The sequence below is a fragment of the Scardinius erythrophthalmus genome (genome assembly GCF_964197995.2).
Source record: "Scardinius erythrophthalmus genome assembly, chromosome: 25".
Classification (NCBI taxonomy): Eukaryota; Metazoa; Chordata; class Actinopteri; order Cypriniformes; family Leuciscidae; genus Scardinius; species Scardinius erythrophthalmus.
The window spans coordinates 9,813,509-9,841,309 of NC_138245.1; the positions used below are offsets into that span (position 1 = coordinate 9,813,509).

At 38.4% G+C, this 27,801-nt stretch overlaps 1 protein-coding gene across 10 annotated transcripts in view; it reads right to left on the bottom strand.

Annotated features, from left to right (window-relative positions):
• Nucleotides 1–778: 778 nt before the first annotated feature.
• The window catches only part of pank4 (pantothenate kinase 4 (inactive)), a 50,866-nt gene continuing 23,843 nt past the window's right edge, over nt 779–27,801 (bottom strand). For 4 of the 10 annotated variants that reach the window (XM_081357824.1, XM_081357825.1, XM_081357822.1 and 1 more), the window contains exons 11-20: nt 21,377–21,489; nt 21,066–21,153; nt 20,674–20,825; nt 20,534–20,589; nt 15,050–15,099; nt 13,211–13,315; nt 13,008–13,108; nt 10,351–10,419; nt 10,190–10,254; nt 779–1,320 (exon numbers count right to left, since the gene is read on the bottom strand). In XM_081357824.1, coding sequence (XP_081213950.1) covers nt 1,229–1,320; nt 10,190–10,254; nt 10,351–10,419; nt 13,008–13,108; nt 13,211–13,315; nt 15,050–15,099; nt 20,534–20,589; nt 20,674–20,825; nt 21,066–21,153; nt 21,377–21,489 — 891 coding nt within the window. In that variant the 3' untranslated portion in view covers nt 779–1,228. Of the gene's footprint in view, nt 1,321–8,128; nt 8,988–9,583; nt 10,255–10,350; nt 10,420–13,007; nt 13,109–13,210; nt 13,316–15,049; nt 15,100–20,533; nt 20,590–20,673; nt 20,826–21,065; nt 21,154–21,376; nt 21,490–27,801 lie in introns of those variants that run through there. The other 6 variants (XM_081357826.1, XM_081357819.1, XM_081357821.1 and 3 more) reach the window with 3 other exon arrangements.

Consider the following 27,801-nt stretch of genomic DNA (forward strand, 5'->3'; position numbering starts at 1 on the left):
AATTCATTTCTATATGTCAACAGATATGGTTCTATTATTTATTTCGAGAGACAATAAAAGTACTTGAAGGTCAGGTTGATGTTCTGTCTGGCTCAAACTTTGCTAACCGTGTAGGCTTAGCTGACCCTAGTCTTCTCTTTACCTGCTCTGTCTCACTCACTTTCAAAATTAATTTTATTTTGTTGTCTGTCTTTAACTTCCGTGAGATGGCCTCCCTGTTTGATCCTTGTATTAAAACATACTCCACATGGTTTCTGGAGCAACATTACAGTAGATATTGGAACTTGTTTTTTTTTTTTTTTTGGTGTGAACACACAAAAGACACATTTATAATATGCATATGTATGTACAATATGTATCTCTCTCTCTCTCTCATAAAGAGTTGAACTGCACACTCACTCACATATTTTTATTATTACCGATGTCATACATGATAAAACCCACATTAAAAACTTTGGTCCCATATGGTTTAAATGTACTGTAGATTTTGGTCTGAGTTGTTTCTTATAAATGAGATGATCTTATTATCTAATTTATATCTTAATATACATTTTTCTTAAAATAGCTTACTGATCTGGACTCAAATTTATGTGCACTTAATGTGAGTTTTATCACTCTGACCGCACACCTCTCATAAAGGTGTGTGTTTGCTTTAGTTACTTAGGGTAATGAAAAGCTCTCTCTCTAAACTTGTGTAAACTATAAACACCCATCTCTTTTTTTTAACTGCATTTCAAACCAATAGCTTGTCTAGTAAATAAATGGCTTACAGAGACATACATGGACATGGTTTTAATGTCCTTTTCAATTTTCAGTCCATCATCAGTGGCCAAAAGAAATCAAAGTGGCTTGACACTTTTTCCAAGTGTTCCACCAAGACAGTGCCTGTGCTGTTGTACTTTCAAGATCAGAAGCAAATTGATGCAATCCACACTCACTTGACATCAATTCTGGACAGCACCCACACACACCCACAGTGACAAGATCAAGTTCACTATGGTTGTCCTTTTTCCAGAGGTAAGTCTTGTGTGTTAGCTGTGCTCTGCATCGTGTCAGATTCAAATTTTTACGTGTCACGTGTTTACTGTCAAATAGTTTATCCATAATGTGAGACCATTGCTCTAAAAAGAATAGTTTCTGTGTTTAATATAGAAAAGGCACTTTTGATTTTGTTGTAAAAAACGAAACATGCAAAATGATGCTTGGCTTATTTGGGGTGTGATCAATCTCAGTTCTTTCTCTGGTGGTCCATCATCTGTGCCCTGGCTTTTGTGGGACATCTGTCCATCTTGGAGGCTGAGGAGAAATTTCTGCAAAGACCTGTCATTGACATAAGGTACAGTAAGGATACTTTAAAGGAAAAATGGTCAAACATGACATCATGCCATTATTTAAAAATAATAAAAAAATGTTCTTCCACTATCCAACTTTTGCTTCTTTTTTTAATTTATTTTTTTAGTGAGCGGGAGCACTTTGACAGGAGGATAGAAAAACAGTTAAAGAAGAGTGGCAAGCCATACGGAAGTCATCCTAATTCATTAATGGTGTTAATAAATAACCTTTTTGTGAACAACAATATTGTCTCTTTCTTCTAAATTTTAAATTTTAGAAAAGGGATCAATTGTGTTTGTCTTCATAATATGCTAGGACACTGTTCTGTTGCAGTAGTGCCAATGGTGACAAATAGTGATTAGTACAGCAGATATTTAATCAAAGACAACAACAATATTGTCTCTTTCTTCTAAATTTTAAATTTTAGAAAAGGGATCAATTGTGTTTGTCTTCATAATATGCTAGGACACTGTTCTGTTGCAGTAGTGCCAATGGTGACAAATAGTGATTAGTACAGCAGATATTTAATCAAGGATCCATATGATTACACGGTATGTCTAATGGGCTAAATATGGTTAATATCTAAATGTAAATTTATATAAATTCACAACAACATACATCACTCATTCTCCTGTATAAAATACGGTGAATAGCCTATAACTATTCTACAGTAGGTCATATATCATTACTTTGTCCATTTGATCCAACTGTATTATTTTTTTTTTTTCAATTCACAAAAAAAATAGTCTTCTGTAGGCTGAGTGAAGAGAGTGAAGCCCAACTGAATATCTACAGATATTTTGACTTTGACAAACAGTCTGAGATATTTCAGTATTGTGTGTAAAACAATATTCTTTGAAATCAATATTGTATTGCATTGTTTTAAACACTAAATAGTTTACTTAAAACATTCCTCAGACACTTATTCAGTTATTTATAATATACGTTGTTCAAAAAAAAAAAAAAAAGTAGTTTCAATGTAGCTAGCTACTTTTTGATAGTAACTTGTAGTGTAGCTAACTACTTTTCCAGAAGTGTAGCTTGACTGTAGTTTAACGACTTCAACTTACTAGCTTGTAGCTTGTCAAACTACAGTTTAAGAGTAGCTTCCTCAACACTGGTATGGTATTCTTTTGCTTATATTTCTGGCCTAAACATGTTCAATCTTAGTTTCATCAGACCATAGCACATATTTCCACATAGTTTTGAGAAACCAGATATATGCTTTAGCAACCTTTAGCCGGGCTTGGAATTTGCTATAGGCCTCTTTACAGCCTCCCTGGCCAGCTGTGTCTTATCAAGTTTGGAGGCATACCCAGTTCTTGATTTCAGTGTTGTGTCATATTTTCACCACTCGGTGATGACCTTCTTCAATGTGCTCCATGGTATATCTAATGTTTTGGAATTTTCTTGATGTTGTAGCCCTCTCTTGAGCGATACCTTTCAATAGTGAGATCCTGTCGACACTTTGTAAGCTCTTTATGGCCCATGGCTCTCGCATGCAACAAAAATAGATGTCAGAAAAGAACAGCTGAGATTTATTTAGTTAATCAGAGTAATAGTCCGTGAGGCAGGCAGAAAATTGTTATCAAAAAGGGCACCAATTCTAATGTTTATTTTTCAAAACAGGCATGCCCCCTGACCACAAAAATGCATGATAGCAGTGCCATCTAGGTAGCTTAAGGTATGAAAATTATACATTTTACAATATATTTTACAATATAAAATTATAAATTTTACATTTAAACGTGCTGAAAAAATCAAATTATGAAAAATAAATCTCAGCATTGATAAACTGTTATATTTACATATCTATTGCTTTACATAAGATATACATATCTATTCCTCTTTTATGATGAAATATCACTGTGAAAAGAAATAAAGTAAAATAAAATCATATATAGGCTCTTTAGGACAGAAAATATGCAAAAAACTAAGGAAAATATAACACAATTTTGAAAATTTCTTAACACAAAATAATATTTTTTGCAAATATGGTTCAATATATCTCCCAACATTTTTAGGAAAATATTTTCATGAACATCCACCTAGTTGGATATTAGCCCCAAGAAGAACTTTTAAAGAAAACTAAACCACAAGTCCAGAGTATCAAATACTAGAGTGTACAAATGAGCAGCTTTAAGAACCCCTCAGTCACATACAGGTAACAAAGTTATTCAGTGTCTGTGTCATCATTATCTTCATCCCCACCAATGTCAATGTCACTTTCCATTACATCATTCTGCTCTCTGTTGTCACAATCCAGTCTGCATAGGTCTGTACACTTTAAGACCATTAGCTAGACAGGTACACTTTGGAAGAGTGCATGAGTGTGTATATTTGCACGATATGAAGGCAAGCACTGCCTCTGGAGCTGCTGGGCCAATCATCCAGTCCACCTCCAGGTCGCCATTCTTTATCCACCCCTTTCCCACCGGGCTTGGGATAGTAGGGCAAGCCTCCAGACAACGTCGCCGTATTCCAGCTTGATAATTAGCTCGAAGTACATGCTTGAATAGAGTGTCTTCACATTGTGGGAGCTGATACGAGTCAACTTCTCCCTGATACAAGTATTAGACTGCACAAATATCTCATGTACAGTTGCCATATCAGAGGCAGGGCCATTGATGGTAGGAAGATATCCAATTCTACTTTGAGTAACTGTCACATTCTATCTAGTACGTATGTTGAAGCCAGTCCACCCAGGAATAGGTTGATTCTGTTGAGCATGCAGTCTGGTGACTAACCATACTAAATTCTTCATTCTGGCCGTTTCCAGCATTCTTGATAATCTACTTCTTCATTGACCATGGTAGGAGCTGTGGCCTTAGCGCCGGCATTGTACACAGGTAGGTTCTCAGGCATGACATCTTTGATACTTCTTTGCCTTTTGGGCACTTCATAGGACATTGGTGGAAGTGATGGACCCTCTGTCAAAGGTTGGACTGCAATTCCATTGATCCTATGTGATGTTCCCTCTCCAGTCAATGTCTCTTCGTTTCTGTCTATGTTGTCCCATCCTAATGTCGTAGGCACATTGGGCTTTATGTTGCTAGGAAGAACAGCCAAACCTGCAGCATCTGCCATGGTTAATTTCTGCAGGCACAAGGCTGTATCTATCTCCTCTAACAAAGTGTAAGATACAGAGTGTCCCGGGCGATTCATCATTTGGATCAATTCAACATTTCCTGTAAGCGCCTTAATAGTATAAGGAATCAAAATATGCTTGGGCATTCTTATTCTTCCTTGAGTCACTGCATAAGTTATATCTTGTCCAAAAGACATGACAAGTCTTTGTACCTTTTCAGAAGCCTTTTCAAATGAGTCGCCACTCAGCAATACAGCCAAAAACTTGTTGATTTCACCAGCCAACTTTACTGATTTCTGATCAAGTTCTGAAGGATTCAGTGGCCATGATACGGACGGCTGCTCTTTCTTGATGGCCGTGCGTAGAATCAAAGCGGTTTCCTCTATGCAGTCTGTATATGTTGTTTCTTGACTAAGCTTGTCACGTATTTCACTGTTCTCCACAACAAGATACTCCATAGACAAAGTGTCAGGATTCATCAGTATCCTGCCATTGTTAGACTTGCAAAAATGTAGGGAATCACCAAACTCTGCCTCTAGTCGTCTTCTGAGGTTCTTTATCGTTGATTCCATCAGAGTATCAACGCCACGTTTGTGCATATACTCTCTGATTCTGCATGTGAGAATTGTAAACTTCATAACACAAGGATGTTCCATCAGTTCTTCCCATATGTATTCAAACAACTCGTCAAATGCAGCTGCTTCTGTGGCTTTATACCTGTTTTCTTCATCAGACACTTCTGACCTCTCTGAAGGGGCATCACAAGATGTAAGGACTGCTAGTAACTGCAATCTTTTATCCTGGTTGGCTAGAGCTGCATTTCTAACTGCAGCATCAAACTGCCAAGACACAGACTGCATTAACGGCTCTCTACTTTTGGTTCCTGGTCTGAAATTTGAAGACTTTTCACAAAAGATGCAGATTATTTCATACACCAATGAACTAGAGCTCTAGGACCTTCGAGCCATTGTTTCTGTTGTAATGTCTAATGGCTTGCTTTTGAGTGTTTCCAAATCCCTTTTCATTGTAAAGAGACTCTGGTACCTCCTGTGATACCATATTTGTGGAACCTCTCCTTCAGAAAAACTCTCAGCCAAATTTAATATTTCTTTATGATTCCTTATTTCTGCTGCCTTAACCAATGTTGTCCACGAAGTCCAGTCCTTTGGTGTCGTTAAATTCTTCTCTGGGTCCTCTTCAGTGCAATGTATTAAACACTTGTTTTCAATTTTAGGCCGTTTCTTTTGAGGAGATCTCTCTTCCTGAGCCTTATACATATTTCTGCAAGCAGTAAATTCATTTGATGTTTATTGTCTGCCTTCAGGAGTGTAATATAGTAAATGTCTGTTTATGTGTGTTTCTGCATATATGTGTGTGCATCAATTATAAAGATATCTCAAGCACCAGTACATGGACAGTCAACAAATGTACAATTTGGGCAATTAGCATTCACTTCACTTTTTGTTTAGTTATCCATGGTAATTAACATACAATGAATTGACTTGATAGATTAATCAATAATTGTATAATATATAACATTGCTAAATCCATTCTTAGCTGTTACATGGAAGCATAGACAGACTGGTCTTCAGTTTAAAACAATGAGTGAAAGCTGTCCACCACTATGATTTATTCAGAAAAATAATCACAATAACTATATTAATGAAACAAGTTAAAGTTTTGACGATATTCCAACCTAGATATCACCAAGTATAAATGTTTTGGTACCAAAAATAATGAATTAAAGAAATAACTGACCTTACGTGGAATTCGCCAAATTTTGGGAGGGTCATACATAAAATTGGTGATTTTTGTACTTTAAGCTACCCACTAAGAATTGCTATATCATGCATTTTTGTGGTCCAGTGACATCCCTCTGTTAAATAAAAAAGAGCAACATTGGTGCCCTCTCATGATACTAATTTCTGAAATTTGGGGGTCTGCCTCACGGACTATAACTTCAAGTGAAGAAAGGTGTATTTCACATAAGCTTGATTAGTTTATTCTGAACACAGCCACATATGCAAACTGTAAAAGGGTGTGCACATTTATGCAGTTATTAATTTAAGTGTTTATTTTTTATCTTTTTGCTCTGAAATGTGTCACTTTGGTTTTCAGTTGTTGTAATGTTTACATTAAAGTTGCAAAAGTTCTGATATATTTTATCTTTATTTAATTTTGTTACTACACAAAAAACTTGTTTTAACAGGGGTGTATAGTTATATATATATATATATATATATATATATACACACACTACCGTTCAAAAGTTTGGGGTCAGTAAGATTTTTAATGTTTTTAAAAGAAGTATCTTCTGCTCACCAAGGCTGCATTTATTTGATTAAAAATACAAACAAAAACAGTAATATTGTAATATTATTCCAATTTAAAACAGCTGTTTTCTATGTGAATATACAGTAAAGCGTAATTTATTCCTGAGATCAAAGCTGAATTTTCAGCATCATTACTCCAGTCTTCAGTGTCACATGATCATTCAGAAATCATGATGATTTGATGCTCAAGAAAGATTTATGATTTTATGATATATGGTTGCAAACAAAGGTTTCTGTACCAGATATTAATTTCTGCTTTTCTGATTTATCAAATATTTATGTCATGCAATAAAATGCAAATGAATTACTTAAAAATCATACAATGTGATTTTCTGGATTTTTGTTTTAGATTACGTTACTCACAGTTGTAGAGTACCTATGATAAAAATTACAGACTTCTACATGCTTTGTAAGTGCAAAAATCGGCAGTGTATCAAATACTTGTTCTCCCCACTGTATATATGTAGGGCTGAGCCTGGTTAGTACCTGGATGGGAGACCTCCTGAGAAAACCAGGTTGCTGCTGGAAGAGGTGTTAGTGAGGCCAGCAGGGGGCGCTCACCCTTTGGTCTGTGTGGGTCCTATGCCCCAGTATAGTGACGGGGACACTATGCTGTCAAAAAGCACAGTCCTTCGGATGAGACGTAAAACGGAGGTCCTGACTCTCGGTGGTCATTAAAAATCCCATGGCACTTCTCGTAAAAGAGTAGGGGTGTAACCCCGGTGCCCTGGCCACATTCCACCCATTGGCTCTTGCCAATCATGGCCTCCTAATAATCCCCATCCCCTGAGATTCCCTGATATGATTGTAAAGCGCTTTGGGTGTACAGTAGTACATATGAAAGTGTTTTTGCTTGCTTGCTTGCTTATGATGGTTACCAAGCTAAAATAAATATTACTCAGCTGGTCATGTGATTCATGAGGCAGTCCAGGGCTGCGTTTCCCAAAAGCATCATGAGCCAAGTTGATCGTAGAGACCATTGGTGGGAACGGTTCTATGATCTACTTAGGCTTATGATGCTTTTGAGAAACGCTGCCCGGGTCAAGAGGTTGAGATTTTGACCGCTAGCTTTGGTCCAGCAACCCCCTGGTGGTAGATGTTGTAATTACAACATTTGGATACATAAAAGCATTTTTTTTTATACTGGCAGCCATTCAAACATATTTGATATCAGTGGATATAATCCTGCTCTATTCTCACAGTATATCAGTTTCATTTAGAAATACATCACATCTGAAGTAAAATCTGTTGTGAACACTTTTATGTTGATTCTAAAGATCTATCTATCTAATCTAATCTACAAAACTGGTAAAGTCCTTGGTGACAGGTCAATACTAAAGCAAATACAAATACAGAGATTAAAGAGACCCAAGCTGAGTGAAGACAGTGTAAAATATATTTGACATAGAATTACATGTGATTGTCAAGTGAGTATTAATTTTCTGAAATCTTGAGAATGCATCAAGATAAAGGCAAATAAACAGTACATTTTATGTACAAGTTTACGTTATATTTACACTTGATTTTACAATATTTCACAAAATGTACGCATTACTAAAGTAAGTTAGCCTTTGGCCAGATGATAAACGAGGACTGTACAAACAGCTTTAGTCTGAGAGAGATTCTTGTTTTCACAACGTCCATGATGAGCATATTTTGAAAGCTACTGCCCGACTGATTGACTCCAGAATGTCACATTCTAGACCATCAGTCCTAAACCTTTAGTCAGAATGATGGCGTAAACACTGTGCTTAAAATACATTATAGCTTGCCAATTTGTGAGCAATTTATGACACATTTTGGTTTTTGGGGGCCACACACACATGTAAATAATGCAAAACACATAAGATAAATTATACATTGAGAGAACCAAACAATCAATCAGAATGATAAAAAAAACAATCGATGTGATTCTTACTCTGTAACATATCCCTGAAATATTGTGCTTTAACATTTAGTGCCCACAAACTAATGATTGTGTTATAGATTATCTTAAAATTGACTTTTTCTCTTTCGCATACACACAAACTCGGTCTCTCTCTCCCCCATCCAGAAAGAGCTGTGATAGTGAGGCAATGCTGTGCAGCTGTACAACCCTGAAATGGATTTTATATTACAAAGATTTCCACAGATGGTAGAAAGCGAGAGCTGCATCAGATTTGAGGATAAATGCAGTACATTATAATGATGCAATATCTGAAGCAGGCTCTGTTCCATGTCATTTTTTCCTACGCCTGATAAATTAAAAGAAAAAGAAAAAAAGAGAGGGAGAAAGAATCCTGAAAGTCTACCACATTAGCATTTGCCTTTATCAAAAAAAGGTATTAGTATAGGACTAATTATGATTAAAAAAAACCTGACACCTAGTGTTAATGGATGCACAACTCAGAAAAGTTATTTTGTCTATTTATATCTGAGTTTGTTCAAATAGTTACACCATTTTATCTATCGCAATCAGACAGTGGAAGAAAAAATCTGAATTCATAAAGTTATTCAGTTTTGCCAAAACCCAAGCATGCTATTTTGGGCAGAAAGCTTTTGTTATTCACTTTAGTTGGGTCGCCACTATTAATGTATTAAAATAACAGAAAATCATTGTCACTCCAAAATGCTGTCATGGGAACAGAGGAGCAAGCCATTAAAAGACAATGCCAGCTGGATGAGATATGATTCAGTATGGCAGCAAACAAAAGCAATGAGTGAAATAATTAGAAACATACCAGTTACATTTGAAACCAGATTGCTTGTCAAAAATAGGAAATACACAAAATGTGTCATCTAAATAAGTCTGCAATGAAATAAAAAAAAGCCAATATTCTTTGTGATTTTTATCGATGTTCTAAAAGAAAGACCCATTTTTAATTACCAGGCTTATACATTTAAATACATTGTTAAAGCCAGCAGGATTAGGGCTAATTCAAAACTTCATAAAATGTTATATTTGTCATTGCAATCCATCCTGAATCCAATGGAGAATCATTCAGCAACAGAAATCTGGTCTGAGAACAATAAAATTCAATCTCATCAAAAGAAAAAGCCCCTACAGATGTCATCCAATTGTTATGAGGGAGGTTACAGCAGACGTGCACATTCAATTTCAGAGCACACACAATCTCTATTATTGATTTGGATTTTTTTTTTTTTTTTAATGAAGCAAAAGAAAACCCTGAAATACAATCATTACGTCAATCTCAAGAAGAAACACAGAGGACCAAGTAGTGCTCTTTCCTTCCGGAACTAGCCATTTCACCTCTAAAAACCTCTTAGTTTCCCTAATGTTGCCCTTAGGATTTTGGAGGGACCTCGTACTTAAAAACTACACTGAAGATCTTGCCTCCAAGACGCTCGGCCAGCCAGGAGTTCTTTATGACGGCTAGTTTAAGGCTCTCGCAGCTGAGCATGGCGTAGTAGTTAGTGTGGATAGCCCGACCCATACCTTCAATGATCACCAGATCTGTGCCACGCTCCCTGACGACTGTGGCCAGGACTTTGTCCAGGCGACTGAAGTATGAAAAATAAAGGGAAATGACATGGTTTTAAGCAGAGGGAAGTCTGATACACTCCAACAAATAGGCCTATGGGGGAAACTTATTATACCTCAGGTCTAAACAAGGAGAACTAGAACCATTCTGCACCAAAGCAAGTCTGTCCTCTTTGAGTGCAGCCCTGAAAAAAGGAAAAATGGAAACATGGTCAATGTGCTGTTACCATGTTATAGCAGTATGGTGTAAAGAATAATGGTGTAACAGTTCACAATATTCAAATAAAAAACTATCACAATATAATAAGCTTCAACCTTTTAAAACCTACTGTATTATATTTGATTCACAACATTCTAAGGCCTCTAAATCATCAACATTATCAAAACTTTGCTGAAAAACCAATTGTATTTTATGCAAGTAGTCTGCTATACTGTTATAAAATCTCAATTTTTATGAGCTCCATAATCTCACGTCATACTATATGAGCCATAAAACCCTGATGTATCAGATATTAATAAATATATATACACTACCGGACCGGTCAAAAGTTAGAAGTTTTAGATCGGTAAGATTTTTAATGTTTTTAAAAGAAGTATCTTCTGCTCACCAAGGCTGCATTTATTTGATTAAAAATACAAACAAAAACAGTAATATTGTGAAATATTATTACAATTTAAGACAGCTGTTTTCTATGTGAATATATAGTTAAGTGTAATTTATTCCTGTGATCAAAGCTGAATTTTCAGCATCATTACTCCAGTCTTCAGTGTCGCATGATCCTTCAGAAATCATTCTAATATGATGATTTGATGCTCAAGAAACATTTCTGATTATTATCAATGTTGAAAACAGTTTTTTACATTTTATTTGATGCTATGATGAATAGAAAGTTCAAAAGAACAGCATTTATCTGAAATGGTAAGCTTTTGTAACATTAAACACTACCCTTCAAAAGTTTGGGGTCAGTAAGAATTTCAATTTTATTTTTGGGGGAAAACTGCACAATTAAGCGCAATAAAATCGGAGCCTCTACGCTGTAGGCAACGCGTTGGTTTTCATTTATACTTCTGCGTCGTTGTCCGCGTTCACGCGCGCAGAGGGAGCATGTGAAACCCGAGGGAGCGGTCCTAGCAGACCAATCACAGCGCTTGCGTCCGCGTAGAGTTGACGCGTTGTTACATTTTTGGAGAGGTGCACGTCAGGGTACGCCGAAAGGTACGCGCGCTACACACAGCCTACGACGTAGCTACGGCGTAAGTTCGACACAGAAGTATAAATTGGGCTTTAATGCGCATCATTCCAGGAAATCCCTATCACTGTAGCTGAATAAACAGAAGATTGAAACACTTTGATTAAACATGACTTATAAATACACGACTGCCTTATTCTGTGTAAGAAGCTCATCATCCCACAGAAGGAGGAGCTCAGCTGTCGTTATGAAGTGAGTTTGGAGTAAATGCATGTTATTAAATGTTGTCTGTTGTTGGACAAGAGGTTCATAAATGCTTTTCATGTTTTGGAAAGATGTTTGACGCGTGTTGTTTTTTCAAATGCACGTTATGTGACTCACTCACAGTGCTTTCAGATGGAGCAGCGTTTACAGAGCCGTACATCAATGACAAACTGCGCATAAAAAAAAATAATCGCAGCCTTTGCGATTTTAAAATCACGATAAGCCATCTCGATTTAAGTGCGATTACATGCAAATTGCGATTAATCGTGCAGCCCTTATTCATCAAGGATGAGTTAAATGATCAAAAGTTACAGTAAAGACATTTATAATGTTAGAAAATATTCTATTTTAAATAAAAAAAATGTACACAACTGTTTTCAATATTGAAAATAATAATGAATGTTTTTTGAGCATAAAATCAGCATATTAGAATGATTTCTGAAGGATCATGTGACACTGAAGACTGGAGTAATGATGTTGAAAATTCAGCTTTCATCTGAGGAATAAATTAGATTTTAAAATATATCAAAATAGAAAACAGTCATTTTAAATTGTCATAATATTTCACAATAATACTGTTTTTTTTTTATCAAATAAATGCAGCCTTGGTGAGCAGAAGAGACTTCTTTTAAAAACATAAAAAATCTTACCGATCTAAAACTTTTGACCAGTAGTGTATCTATATGTATATGTATATGTATATGTATATGTATATATATATATATATATATATATAGATAGATATATCAGACAGACAGACAGATAGATAGATAGAGAGCACCACACTGTAAAATTAATGATACAACTGTACATTTATATGATATTTAAATTTTTTTCAGTTAAAAACTAATAATTTAACATTTGATATATAACATCTCTGTTATTATATTATTATACAGGCTTTTTTTTCTATGATATTGCAGCAAACATACTCCATTTTTGGAGATAAAAAAAAAAAAAAAAAAAAAGAGGTATGCTTAGAAGTTCTGTAAAATGTGTTTGTGCTATTTGGTATGAAAAAATATAATCCAAGGCACAATTCAAATGGTTAAGCCTTTTTACAAAGCCTATTAAACTAGCTATTTCATAGTAAAAAACATTTATATATTAAAAAATAAAACAAACAATGGGCATCGTTTGTCACAAAATAGCTCTATGACGAGTGACTTGAGACAGAGTGCACAAACATACACACAAACTCGTTCTATTGATGTGCACAAAGACTGACTGCCATTCTCATGTTACATTATCTACACTCAAGTGATTAAAACATTTTTTGTAAACCTTTTCACCACTGGTAATAAGTGATAATAACTCACTGAATGACAGGGTCCATGGCGGCTATTCTCTCAGTCAGGATCTGCAGCTCACTGTTAGTGACATCATTTAGGGCAGGGCTTGAGTTACTGGCAAGCACAACCTAAAAGTCAACATACTCAGATGTGTAACTAAAACTCAAAGAACACATTGAGAATAGCCAACAATTAAAATTTTATTCTGAGACATATTGTTGTTAACTTACCTCTGTGCCTCTGATGAGGAGTTCTCTAATGAAAGGGAAAACCCCAAGAATAATGTCTATTCCACTATTATCTACGAAAAACAATGCACATTTATGAGGAGGACCCTGTAAAAGAAAGCCAGCAGGCACAGTGTTCAATCAAGACCGGGAAGACTTCATAGATTGTTTAAATGTTACATTTTCAAATATGCATTTAAAAAAGACATGACATCATTTTATTTCTGTGTTCTTGCTCTCCTTTGTCCATCAACAATGAACAGGGTTGCCAGGTCTTCGCAACAAAACTAACCACAATGGCCAATCAAAAATAGCCTAAAAGTAGCCAAATGACCATACACCAAATATCAAAACTCAAAATATGCCATTCCCATATCTAAAATAGATATTTTTTAGTCACTGTTATGCAAATTATTTTAATTAAGATTAGTTTAAGGGTTTTATGTTGAAGTTTTCTGATTGTATTCTGTTTCATGTGTTTATAATTTGTATGCTGCAAGTTTTATTTAATGCTTTCTTTTGATACTGTATGCTCAACGTTGTATTGTACAGCACTTTGGTGCAACTCTGTTGCTTTTAAATGTGCTATAGAAATAAATTTGGACAAATTGAAAACCACATAGTGATCATAATGAGCTCAAAGGGCTCACTACTTATGTTCCTCTTTCACAAAAAAATTATATCTAGCCCAGTTTCATCATTGGTAGACTATAAAATATTTCAACACAAGCATTTCAGCCAAACGTAATAACTGCAGTATGTCATAACTTTAACCCGTGGGGTGGAGGTGGGGGTTGGGAGGGGTCAACTCAATGGCCAATCAGAGGTGTTTAAGTTAGCACTGAATAAAAAGGCCGGCGTTGAGCGATGAATGTATTCTGGGTTCTGCACGCTCGCAAATCCTCTCATTATTACAAAGTGTAGAAAATATGTAAATAAGAGTTTCATTGTGAAACTTTCAGAACTTTGTGAAATCGCAATGAGCTAAGGAGAGTGATAGCTTTTTAGTGAATATAAAGCGACTGCTCTTTTGCACGCATACAAAAGCCCACATACAGTATGCCTGATTTTCTGTTAAAACTAACAGTGGTTGGTGAACGTAGATGCTTTAATAACAAATAATTTATTGGGAGCGTTTATGCTGGGATGTGTAGGTTGTGCGGTGGCATGTAAATTGAAACTATTACAATGAAATATATGTGTTTTTTTAAGGTGAAGTCATTGTTCATTTTGTAATATCTTTCAGCATTTTGTGAGGAAAGTTTTAATTCATATAAGTAATAATACAAAAAAAAACTATTAAGTCAATAAACTGGTTTCCCGACCAGTTATCTCACTTTAGTTGGTATTGACAAGATCCATTATAAATCGACATCTAATACAGATTATTCTAAATGAGGGGGTGTGTGCCCACAGCATGTTATTGACATGCTTTATTTAATTTATTGTTAAAATAAAATTAATTTTTTGTCAAAAAAAAAAAAAACCTTTGTATAACAACTTAACATACTACATATCAGATTTGTAATAATCCACATCTTATCAATGTCTTGCTTTTAAATACTTTACATTTATTTTTAATGCCCCTCTCTGGGCATTATAAATAGCATGTGTACATTTAGAATACATTTTAGCTTGATTTTAGATTAGATTTTACAGTACACACAACTATGTGTGTAAATGAGACCCAATGTCCTGTTGTGTTTTTTTTTTACGGATAAGTGCTTATTAAAATAGAAGAGATACTATCATATCGCTCCTTGTTTGAACAGTGTATGAGTGCAGCTAACCATAAAGTTTAAAGTTCAATGACTTAAAGTCATTGTCGATTTAAGATCTGACCTTCATTCTCTCAATCCATTGATTGTAGGCATCCACAAGCCATGGCCTTTCTGGGAATATAAAAGGTTCAGTATATAGAAAACTTTAAGGTATCAAAATACATAGATACTGGTGAAAAGTTTGTAATTTTTGTAAAGTTTTTTGTTTTTATTTATTTGATCAAAAACAGTAGAAACAGTAATATCGTGAAATATGATTACAATGTAAAACAACAGTTTTCAACGTTAATATATATATATATTCAATTCTATTCTATTTAATATATTTTAATATAATTATTCCTGTGATGGCAAAGATCAATTTTCATCAGTCATTACTCCAGTCTTCAGTGTCACATGATCCTTCAGAAATCATTCTAATATGCTGATTTAGTGCTCAGTTGTTTTCAATTATTATTAGTGCTCAATTATTAAAAATGGGACTTATTATTATCAATGTTGAAAACGGTTTTATATTTATGTGGAAACCGTGATACATTTTTCTCAGGATTCTTTAATGAATAGAATTTAATAGGACAGCTTTTATTTGAAAGAGAAAGGTTTATCATAATGAATTTCTTTATCGTCACTTTTGATCAATTTAATGCATCCTTACAGAAAAAGTATTAACTTCTTTCTTATTTTTTTTTTAAAGTAAAGAAAGAAAGAAAATAACAGCACACCTGTTTTCAACACTGAAAATAAGAAATGTTTCTTTGCCAAATCAGTATATTAGAATGATTACTGAAAGGCCATATGACACTGAAGACTCGTCATGGTTTTTCATGCATTGAAAGTATTTTGGCAGATGCTAAAATGAATCTTTGTCCCACCAAAGATTTATTTGATCATTTAATGTGGTGATACCTGCTGCTCTGCTGTACCTTTACCGCTGATAGCAGGCTGCTTTAAAACACTCCAGTGAGTGTTCTTTTGAGCATGTGAACATAATGGCCAATCAGCTATTTAATCCGCTCAACACCGCTCAAGGTGGCAGAGATTTTGTTCAGCACGAGTTCTGCATGCTCTCGAATCCTTCCATTATAACCAAGTATAAACACGATGTCAATAAGAGATTCATTGTACAGCTTCATTGATTTTAATGGGAGTATTCGCAAGAGTGCAGCTTTGTATCCCTCGCATTGTATAATTATAATTATTATTCTTATTATTAATAAAAAAATATATATACACACATACATACATACACACATACATACACACACACATACGTACACACACACACATACATACACACACACACACATACACACATACACACATACATACACACACACACACACACACACACACACACACACACACACACACACACACACACACACACACACACACACACACACACACACACACACACACACATACATACATACATACATACATGTATATATATATATATATATATATATATATATATATATATATATATATATATATATACTGTATATACAGAGAGTAGTACACCACTTACATTTCAGCAAACATTTTAGTGTATCTTCTCAAAGGACAATACCATAGAAATGAAACTTGGATAGATTTTAAAGTAGTCATTGTGCTGCTTGGATAGCAGTATACATTTACTGTCCTCTGAAAATAACTCAACATACAGCGATTATTGTCAAAATAGCTGGCAACAAAAGTGAGTACACCCTAAGTGAACATGTCAAAACTGTGTCCAAAGTGTCAATATTTTGTATGAACACCATTGCTATCTAGCACTGCCTTAATCCTCCTGGGCATGGAATTCACCAGAGCTGCACAGGTTGTTGCTGGGATCCTCTTCCACACCTCCATAATGACATCACGCAGCTGCTGGATGTTAGACACATGGCGCTTCTCCACCTTCCGCTTGAGGATTTTGAGCCCACAGGTGCTCAATAGGTCTCTGGTCTGGAGAAATACTTGGTCACTCCATCATTTTCACCTTCAGCTTCCTCAGCAAGGCAGTTGTCATCTTGGCGGTGTGTTTGGGGTCGGCACAGTTTCTGAAGGGAAGGCATCATGTTCTGCTTCAGAATGTCACAGTACATATTGGAATCCATCAATGGTTTCCCTCAATGAAGCTCAGCTCCCCAGTACCAGCAGCACTCATGCAGCCCCAGACCATGATGCTACCACCACCATGCTTGACACTAGGCAAGCCACAATTTTCTTGGTACTCCTCACCAGGACATCGCCACACATTCTGGACACACAAACTGTTTGCAGTTTTTCTTGTGAGCCAGCTTCAGAAGAGGCTTCCTTCTGGAATGACGGCCATGCAAACCGACTTGTTGCAGTGTGCGGCATATGGTCTGAGCACTGACAAGCTGACCTTCCGCTTCTGCAACATCTAAAGCAATGCTGGCAGCACTCATGCATCTGTTTTTTGAAGCCAGCTTCTGCACCTGACGCACAGCACGAGGACTCTTGATTGACCCTTGCGAGGCCTGTTCCGAGTGGAACCCGTCTTGGAAACCCTCTGTATGACCCTGGCCTGGCCTGTACTGTAACTCAGTTTCAGGGTGTTACCAATCTTCTTATATCCTAGGCGATAAAAATCCTTGCTTAAATCCTTAGAGAGTTCTTTGCCATAAGGTGCATTGTTGAACATTCAGTGGTCAGTATGAAAGAATTTTACTCAAAGCTCAAATTTCAACTGCTCTAATACAAGATATAACAATTTGTATGGTCCTGTCAAGCAGACAAAAAACATAAACATGATGAATAGGACATGTGGCTTTGCATGGTTAAAAGACATACAGCTATTATCACTTAGGGTGTACTCACTTTTGTTGCCACCTATTTTGACAATAATGGCTGTATGCTCAGTTATATATACTGCTATACAAGCAGCACATTGACTACTCTAAAATCTTTCCAAGTTTCATTTCTATAGTATTGTCCCTTAAGTAGATACTAAAATGTTTGTTGTGTACTCACTGTGAGATGCTACACACACACACACCTGTCATAATACAGAGAAAAAAATATTTTAGGAATCTGTCAAAAACTGGTTTAAAACTAAAAATTGTATTGTCATTTATTAGGCAATTAACAAACTGAAACAACTAAATAGTCTTTATTCAAACATAACCAAAAGTCCTTTGGCCTTGATAACAGCTTGGATTCTTGCTCGCATTGCTTTTCCACATTCTCTGTTGTTATTGACTTCCAAAAAGTTTCTAGTTGTTTGCAAAGACTTTTAATTAAACTTTTGTGCAATCTATCTTTGAATCCACTAAATCAGAAATTTGTTCAATAGGATTCAAGTCTGGACTTTGACTTGGCCAACTGTGACTAAAAAGCTTACACATACTGGTGGATTAACCATTACAGAAACATAAAAATTATTTTGGTAATCACCAATACTGTTAGTTTAGGGCAGCTGTGGCTCAAACCTTACATTGGGTGATGGTCTAATAAATTTGTTAAGCACTGTATATTCATGCTGCTACCGTAACTACACATTTATGGAAGTAAAATAATGTCAAATGTTTTTGAAATAAAAAAGCCTGTTGAATCACACTACTTGAAAAAAAAAATAGGCATTGCATTAACCATGCTCGCATTTTAATGCATTGTATTTTTAGGGCTTGCATTTTTATGGGCTGAAATTCAACATGGTTGAATATTTAAGTTGTGAATATTTCAATTAAAAACATTTCAAACACATTTTCATTATTAAAAATTCAATAATCCATATTCACCTTTCATATTTCACGTCCAAAATATTCAAACCGTTTAAATTTTATTTCGCTTTGCAAATTCGCTTCCACAAATTCAATGGTTCAAATTCGACAGTAAATTCAACATTGACATCCAGGAACTGCAGGAAAAGCAGTAGATTACAGAGCATACTCTCCATCTGCTGTTAGTCGATCTCAGGTGCAAAAGCGCGTGTTGTTGACGAAGACCAGCAACAGTTAGAGCAAGTAATTCATTCATAAAATGAAAATGATTATCTGTGTCAGTATATATGCGGAAAAGATGATAAACACACAAAAGCTGTGTTTATGTTTCATTCAATAACTTCATTGTTACTTTCCCTGTGTAGCCTACATGTTATCAGCTTTCTCTATGATCGGTTTCCCTCAATACCTCATACTCAAGGATTCCCCTAGCCTGGTAATACCAAACTCTGCTACTTCGCTTTGCTTCGTAGACAGAACAGTACAGAAGCGAACTGAAATTGAGCGGAAGTAGCCTTCGAAGTCTGACGTAGTCAGGCTAGGATTCCCCTTCCGTTGGGACAAAACGCTTAATGTAGCTTAATGGACTAATACAGTGATATAAAAGACCAAACTCGCAACTTATTTGGGAAGTAGGCTGTAGGCTACTATATAGGCTACAGGCAAGCAGATGGACTCAGAATATGAACTTAACGCACAAAGTTTCATGCTGAGCGTTTCGTGATATACTGGCATAAAATCAACACTTGATCAATTAATACTAACACTTTCTCTTCTCTTCTGAATTTGTGGAAGCGAATTTGCAAAGCGAAATAAAATGGACCGAAAATTGCCTGTTGAATATTATAGGTTGTATTTTTAAACAGTTTGAATATTTTGGAAGTGAAATATGAAAGCTGAATATGGATTATTGAATTTTTAATAATGAAAATGTGTTTGAAAAATTTTTAATTGAAATATTCACAGCTTAAATATTCAACCATGTTGAATTTCAGCCCATAAAAATGCAAGCCCTAAAAATACAATGCATTAAAATGCAAGCATGGTTAATGAAATGCCTCTTTTTTTCAAGTAGTGCAATTCAACAGGCTTTTTTATTTCAAAAACATTTGACATTATTTTACTTCCATACACATTGCAAAGTTTCTGAATTGACAACTGTATTTAAATGTACGATTGAATCGATTGACAGTGATAACCTTAGCAATAGACGAAATACACCAATCTGATACTGTATGGCAAATGATCTGTGCATTAAGTCTTGGAGTCTGAATGCAAAATATTAAACCTGCCACTGTTTCTATGTAATGTGTTACTTTGTTGTTCATTATATTACTAACCTTCAAATCAGTCACTCAGTGACTTTTTATATATACATTTACAGATAGTTCTAAGCACTTTGTTTTATGATCTGGCCCGACCTTGATTATTTTTTATTTCATGAAAAAATAGGATAAGTTAATATTACAAACTGTTTCTTTGCATTTATTGTGGATTTACTTTGTACTGTGTGTGTGGATGACGGTGTTCATCCACCACCACCGAAGACCATTTTTAATCCCGGAAAAACCTTGAAAATTCACCTTTGCCATAGATAAAATAGACAACTGTTCTTTTGAATGCAATAATATTTAATAATAATATTGTAATAATATTATTTTTTTCAGTGTATTTTTGATCAAATAAATTTCGATTATTCCAAACTTTTGACCGGTAGAGTACAAACATATATATGTTTATCATTTATCAGTCAAAAAATAATTTGTGATTCAATATTTTATCATTATTATGTGACAGTTTAAAAGTTTTCATACCTTGTAATTGTTGTTTTGCTTGTTCAAACCCAAAGTCTGGATCTGATTCAAGCACGCTGAAAAACAAATAAAAAATAAGAATATAGCCCCCAAAAAAACAAATAAAAAAAAAACCCTGGCATATTTGTTAGTACACTCACTCTGACACAGCTTTGGCTCCCCAGTCGAAAACGTTGCCGGCCAGGAGGCCTTTGACCAAAGTGAACTGCCTTTGCTCCCAGCTCAGCTCCTCTACTGACTTCACCACCTTCAGATAGTATTTCAGGGCCATGTCATTCTCTTTCTGCTTGATCTACAGGAAAATAAGAGATTCAGACTGAATCAGATAATTCTCCATCGGCCAATAACAACTAAAACACTCATCTTAAATGATGGTTTAACCACTGGAAAATAGACAAACAGATGCACAAAGATAGACATTGAAACAATCTCATGACAGAAAATATGTTTACAAGATTTTAAATGACAGATTGTGGGGAACTGATGTGATTTGAAAAACCACAGGCAAGGTGAATGAGGATTCAATGTAAACCTTAGAGTAGGGGTCAGGAAAGTTGAACTCGTTTAAACAGTGTTCTCTTGTGTCTAAAAGACTTCTGACGGTGAGGGATCCATAAGCACTAGAGATGAGAGGAGAGGCAAGCTACATTAGAAGAGAGAAACACTCATCCAGCAACACTCAAGTACACACACACACACACACACACACTACAAGACTGTAACTCATAAATCATCCTAATTGCTACTAAGATCTTGTTGAATATTAAGCCACAAATACAGTCAGGCTGAAGAATGAACCCGTGATGAGCCAAAGCAGAGGCTTTAGGTTCATGATGCTCTTACAAAGGCTGGTGCCGAAGAGTCTGGAGTTTGTGACGGTATTTCTGCCGAAACTTTTCTGCCCTCTCCACAGCCTCTGGTTGGTCTTTCTGGCTAGCCACAGCTCGCTTCACCACCTGTTCAAAAAAACAAGATGAAGTCATGAACATGTGGATTCAAGTTTGGCTGTGGGATATATTACAAGCTATGAAATTTACTGACAATATATAATCAATATAATATATGTAGTGTGGGGGGGTGCGATATGACAATTTTTGATTGTGAACAATTAAAACGTCTCCACGATCTGCTTTTGAAGAAATCTCGTAATATCGTGGTGTAGTGCGATAGATAGTGCAATATTGTAGATAGAATATCAGTTGCAGTTCTGGCGCCTCCATCCCAACATACTGTACAATTATGCCATCAAATAAATAAAACGACAGAAACGGTGGATTTTTAGGTGGAACAGTGATATTTTTACTATTGCTGTTTGAGACGAATGAAGAGCGCTTCTCTCTAGCGTGCTCGGACACGCTGGTTACTGCTGGAAAAGGGAACTTCAGGGCATTTCGCAGAAAGTTAATTCGTAGTCGAGTGGTAGAGCATTGGCCACCAATGTCAATGACATGGGTTCAAATCCTGAACAAACACAGGCTATGGTTTGTTTGTTTTTTTCTTTTTTGATTAATGCAGATATTGTGTCTCCTGCAGTTCTAAAACACATTAAATAATTATAAACCAAAATGTTTTGTGCTTACATGTATAGGCAATACAATTACCATGCATTTCCATTTTACACTAAGCAACAAAAAAATATATATACAACGGTATGAATGAATTCACATTTGTAGAATTCCAAACAGAATATCAACAAACATCAGTTCTGAAAAGAACTGGGGTTCGCAATCCAGAAAGTGTTTGTAGAAACACGGTTGTAAGGATCTCAGGATCCCTGACTGTGGAATTTAATTATCAAGTTGAAAATGTTGTTCATGGCAACATAGAATGTTCCACTTTGTTTTGCTTGGAAAAAGCTGGCACAGTAAAACGAAGCAGCTAAATCATCAAGCAAAAGCATCTGATTCTGTTTTAATTCTTCAGTCAATGAAGGAATTAAATCATTTACATGTCATAGTATTTTTGTCATAAATGTTTATTAATTGTTAAATATTTCATTCTTTGAATGATTTAATTTTTTATTTTATTTATTTGACCTTTATTTAACCAGGAAAATCTCTCTGAGATTAAAAATCTCTTTCACAGGAGTGTCCTGGCCAAGAATGGACAGCAGTTACAATCACAAACTTACAGATCAAAACAACAAATATAAAATTAAAACACTTAAAAACAATTGAACATCGAGTCTTCTTCTAGTGACCGAATAATAGATTTAAAATGTTCCATAGGCACCAGAGTTTGTAATTTCAATTTCGATTGGAGTAGATTCCATTCAAATGGATCTGCATACATAAAAGCCCTTTTTCCCAGTTCAGTTCTTACAAATGGAACAGAAAGAGTAAAACAGTTTTCAGACTGGAGGGAATATTTCCCAACACTTTTCTTTTAAATTAGACAACCTAGATACAAAGGCAACAACCCCAGAATAGTTTTATAAATAATTAGGTAATAGTGAATTTTCCTTCTAATGGACAGAGAGGGCCAGGCTACTCTGTTATACAATATACAATGATGAGTTAAAGGTTTACAATCTGATATAAATCTTAAAGCGTTATGATAAACGGCATCCAAAGAGGAGACAAGATGAGAAGCAGCAAATTGATACACCACAACACCGTAATCAAGTACAGGCAAAAAAGTAGTAGAAACTAACCTTTTTCTTACATTAAATGAAAAACAAAACTTGTTTCTAAAATAAAACCCAAGCTTTATTTTTTATTTTTTATGTGAGAGCCAAAAGATAATGTATCATCAATAATGAAGCCAAGATATTTATACTCTTTTACTAACTCAATCACATTACCTCGTAAAGTCTGGAGAGGAATAAGATAGTCTACTACCTTTTTCGAGCTTGAAAATAACATAATTTTGGTTCTCTTACGAGAGTACTCTTGTGTTGCGTAGGTTTAGCTTACGCTACGGGAAAACTCCTTTTCTCGAGAATACTGAAGCAAAAAATTATCCTTTAATTTTAAGAATGTAAAACGCATTTGCTGCAGCAGGCAGACATAGGCAAGACAGCTCGCGTGCCTATTGGCTGCTCTGCGGCAAATGCTGCAACCTATCAGTGCATCTTGGCATGACTCCAGCGCCAATGGGAAGCCTTCCCGCGCTGTCGTCATAGCCCGCCAGATCAGGGTGTGGCTCCGCCTATAAAACCCAACTGCACAGGTTGCACAAGTGATTTCGTCTCCTTCAGCGAAGGACTTCGCTGGATCTAGAGAGAGAAGCAATGCCGTCGATCAGCATATCAGCGGGACGAGCTCGAGTCAAGGACCCGGCTGGATATTCGCCACCTTCGCTCGCCGTACCTGCTGCGCTCCCGGCGCTCATATCCTTTTACAATCTCTCCATGTGTGTTCGCCGCTGCGACACGCACGTTTCTTTTTCCTCTAAAAGAGCTAAGGCATTTTTCAATGCCCATCATGTCCTGCGGCTCGTGGGAAAGGACCACGCGGATCACGCGCTCGCCGAGGGCGGCTGCCATGAGTGCAAATCTTTGCCTCTCTCGACCCTGCGGGCTCGACAGGCTTTGTTCGCCATCAAAACCGCTATCTCTACGCCTTCTGCTGGGCCGCACCGTAAAAAGCGCCGCTCACAAAGGCCACCAGAAGTCTCTGTGAAAGAGCACTCGCCGGCGGCGTCCCCACGAGCCTCTTTCTCTGAGTCCCCAGTCTCTTTTCTCGACGGCCAACGCCCCGCTGTCGCGGCGCCCGACGAGATTGAGCGGGACATCGCGGAGGACGACAGCTGTTCGATTCTGGCGTCTGAGAGTGAGGGCTGGTCCATCCCTGACCCCCCCCCGTCGACGCAGGAATTCAGCGTGAGGGCTTCTGTCGACGCCGAACTTCTCCGTCTTATCACTAAGGCCGTAGAAGACCTCGGCCTCGAGTGGTCAACGCCCAAGGAGCCCGTGCCTAACAGGTTGGATGGCTGCTTTCTGCCTGGACACCGCTCTGCACCTGTTTCGAGGCCCGCTCCCTTCCTCCCCGAACTGCATGATGAGCTCTCCAAGTCTTGGGGAGCTCCGTTCTCAGCCAGGCTAAAATCCTCTGTCTCTTCGACGCTCTCCGCGGTTGACGGCGCGAAAGACAGGGGATATCTTTGTGTTCCTCCCGTCGAGGAAGCGGTAGCGACTCACTTGTGCCCGCCCTCTGCGGGATGGCGGTCCAAGCCGAGCCTACCCACTAAAGCCTGCCGAACGACTTCAACGCTGATCGGTCGCGCCTACGCCGCCGCCGGTCAAGCTGCCTCCGCTCTGCATACCATGGCCGTTTTGCAGATCCACCAAGCCAACCTTCTCTGGTCACTGGACGAGGTTGGCCCATCTGCGGAGTGCGTGACGGACTTGAGGAGCGCAACAGACTGTGGCTGTGGAAGCAGTCCCCTCGGCAGGAAGCGAGTCGGGGTTTTACAGCCGTTACTTCTTAGTACCAAAGAAGGATGGCGGGCTCCGCCCTATACTAGATCTCAGGCACCTGAACAAAGCGCTGGTGAAGCACTCGTTCAAAATGATTACAACCAGACAAATTCTCGCTCGAATTCGACCCGGGGACTGGTTTATATCAGTGGATCTGAAGGATGCTTATTTTCAGATCCAAATAGCAGCCCGTCACAGGCCCTTCTTGAAGTTCGCCTTCGAGGGCCGGGCTTATCAGTACACCGTTCTTCCCTTCGGCCTGTCTTTTGCACCTCGTACATTTACGAAGTGCATGGACACGGCCCTCGCGCCCCTCAGGCGAAGGGGCGTGAGAGTCCTGAACTATCTGGACGACTGGCTAATTATAGCACAGTCAAAAGAAGAATTGGTGTTACACAGAACACTACTGCTGACCCATCTCGAGCAGTTGGGTCTCAGAGTCAACTGGGCCAAAAGCATTCTACTCCCCAGCCAGAAAATTTCCTTTCTGGGATAGAACTGGACTCCAACTGTATGGTGGCACGCCTGACGCGAGAACGCGCGGCAGTGATAAAGCGCCTGGCAGCGACATTCACTGTGGGGAAAAATCTCCCCCTCAGAGTGTTCCAGAGGATGATGGGTCTCATGGCCTCAGCCTCGTCAGTACTACAGTTGGGTTTGATGAATATGCGCCCTTTTCAACTATGGTTGAGACGGCGAGTACCAGCGCGAGCATGGACCTCAGGTCTGCTCCGTCTCACGGTGAATCAGACATGCGTTTCCGCCCTGAAACCGTGGACGAGACCCGGCTGGTACCAGTCAGGCGTGAACCTGGGCATCGCTTCACGAATCAAAGTGGTCTCGACAGATGCGTCCAACACGGGTTGGGGCGCCCTATACGAAGGGAGACCTTCTATGGGCCTGTGGTCAAACGCAGAAAAGCGTCTCCACATAAACTGTCTAGAGATGAAAGCGGTCGAGAATGCCCTTCAGTTCTTCCTCCCTGCACTGAGGAACCAACACGTTCTAGTCACAACAGACAACACGTCAGTGGTGTCCTACATAAATCGCCAGGGCGGCCTCAAATCCCGGAGCCTCTTTGCAATAGCAAAGCGCCTCCTCATATGGAGCCAGCACAATCTGCGCTCGCTGAGAGCGGCGCACGTGCCGGGCGTCCTGAACGTGGGCCCAGATATGCTATCCAGGGCAAAGTTCTCCCCAGGAGAGTGGTCCCTGCACCCCCTCACGGTGCGAAATATCTGGGACGTTTTCGGCAGAGCAGAGGTAGACCTGTTCGCGTCGCAAGCCAACGCTCACTGCCCAATGTTCTTCTCGAAAGAGATGGACGCGCTGGCCCAAACCTGGCCCAGACGCCCGCTGTATGCTTTTCCCCCGGTCGCTCTGTTACCACAGGTAATCAATCGACTCAGGGAGAGCAAATGCTCGATACTTCTCATAGCTCCGCTATGGGAAAATCAAGTCTGGTTCCCAGAACTGGTAGAACTAGAGAGCGCGGCTCCATGGCCGATTCCGCTGAGGAAAGACCTGTTGTCTCAGGCCCAGGGAGCGATTTGGCACCCATACCCCGAGCTGTGGGCTCTGCATGTGTGGGCGATCAACTACCACCACTGCACCTCCCAGAGGGAGTGCTGAACACGGTCACAGAGGCAAGAGCTCCGTCTACTAGACGGCTTTACAACTCTAAATGGTCAGAGTTTGCTGAGTGGTGCTCAGCTCATGATTTAAACCCGCTAAAAGGGGAGGTAACGGTGGTTCTTTCTTTCCTACAAGAGCTGTTGGACAGCGGGAGAACCCCTTCCATGCTTAAAGTGTACGTGGCGGCTATAGCAGCATTCACAAACCCTGCAAGTGGCCAGTCGTTAGGAAAGAACGACCTCATAATTCGTTTCCTAAGGGGTGCTAGGAGGATGAATCCTCCTCGGCCACCCTCGGTTCCGGTTTGGGACCTTTCTACGGTCCTCGAGGCCATGAAGGGCGAACCGTTTGAACCTCTGCACACGGTAGGGTTAAAATACCTATCGTTTAAAACCGCTTTTCTGCTGGCGCTAGCCTCAGTAAAACGGGTGGGCGACCTGCACGCGCTTTCAGTAAGCGCTACGTGCTTGGAATTTGGGCCTAATGACTCTAAGGTCATCCTCAAACCAAGACACGGTTATGTCCCTAAAGTGCTTACGACTCCCTTCAGAGCACAAGTTATCTCCCTCTCGGCCCTCCCTATGTCTGATAGTGAGGCAGGGGTTAACCTTCTCTGCCCGGTGAGGGCATTAAGGATAAATGTGGAGCACTCCGCTGCTTTCAGGCAATCGGAGCAGCTTTTCGCTTCGTTCGGTGGCCGCATTAAAGGGACCCTGTCCAGATGAACAGTGTTCGAAACAGACCCTGTCCAGATGGATAGTGGACGCTATCGCGTCAGCTTATGCATCCAAGGGTCTAAACTGCCCTTTGGGGGTGAGGGCCCACTCGACTAGGGGCATGGCCTCGTCGTGGGCATGGTCAAGTGGGGTTTCTATCCATGACATTTGTATGGCAGCAGGCTGGGCCTCGTGGTCTACATTTGTAAGGTTTCATAACCTGGAAGTACCCGCATTACAGGCCAGACTGCGCTCAGTCTGATAATGCTATATTAACGTTGTCTACCCAACTCGGATTGACTAGACTGTTGATATACTGCAAGTCCTGTGGCCTACGCAGTTTAAAGGTGGTCATACTGCCTTAACTGTATGTATACACGTTAATGCACCTATCTCATAACACCGAGTCGTCCCGCCCTGTTATGCCGCTGTGATTGCTTCACTTTACATGAGCCCCGGGCACTGCCCTTGGGACATAAGTGTTTGAAATTCAGCAC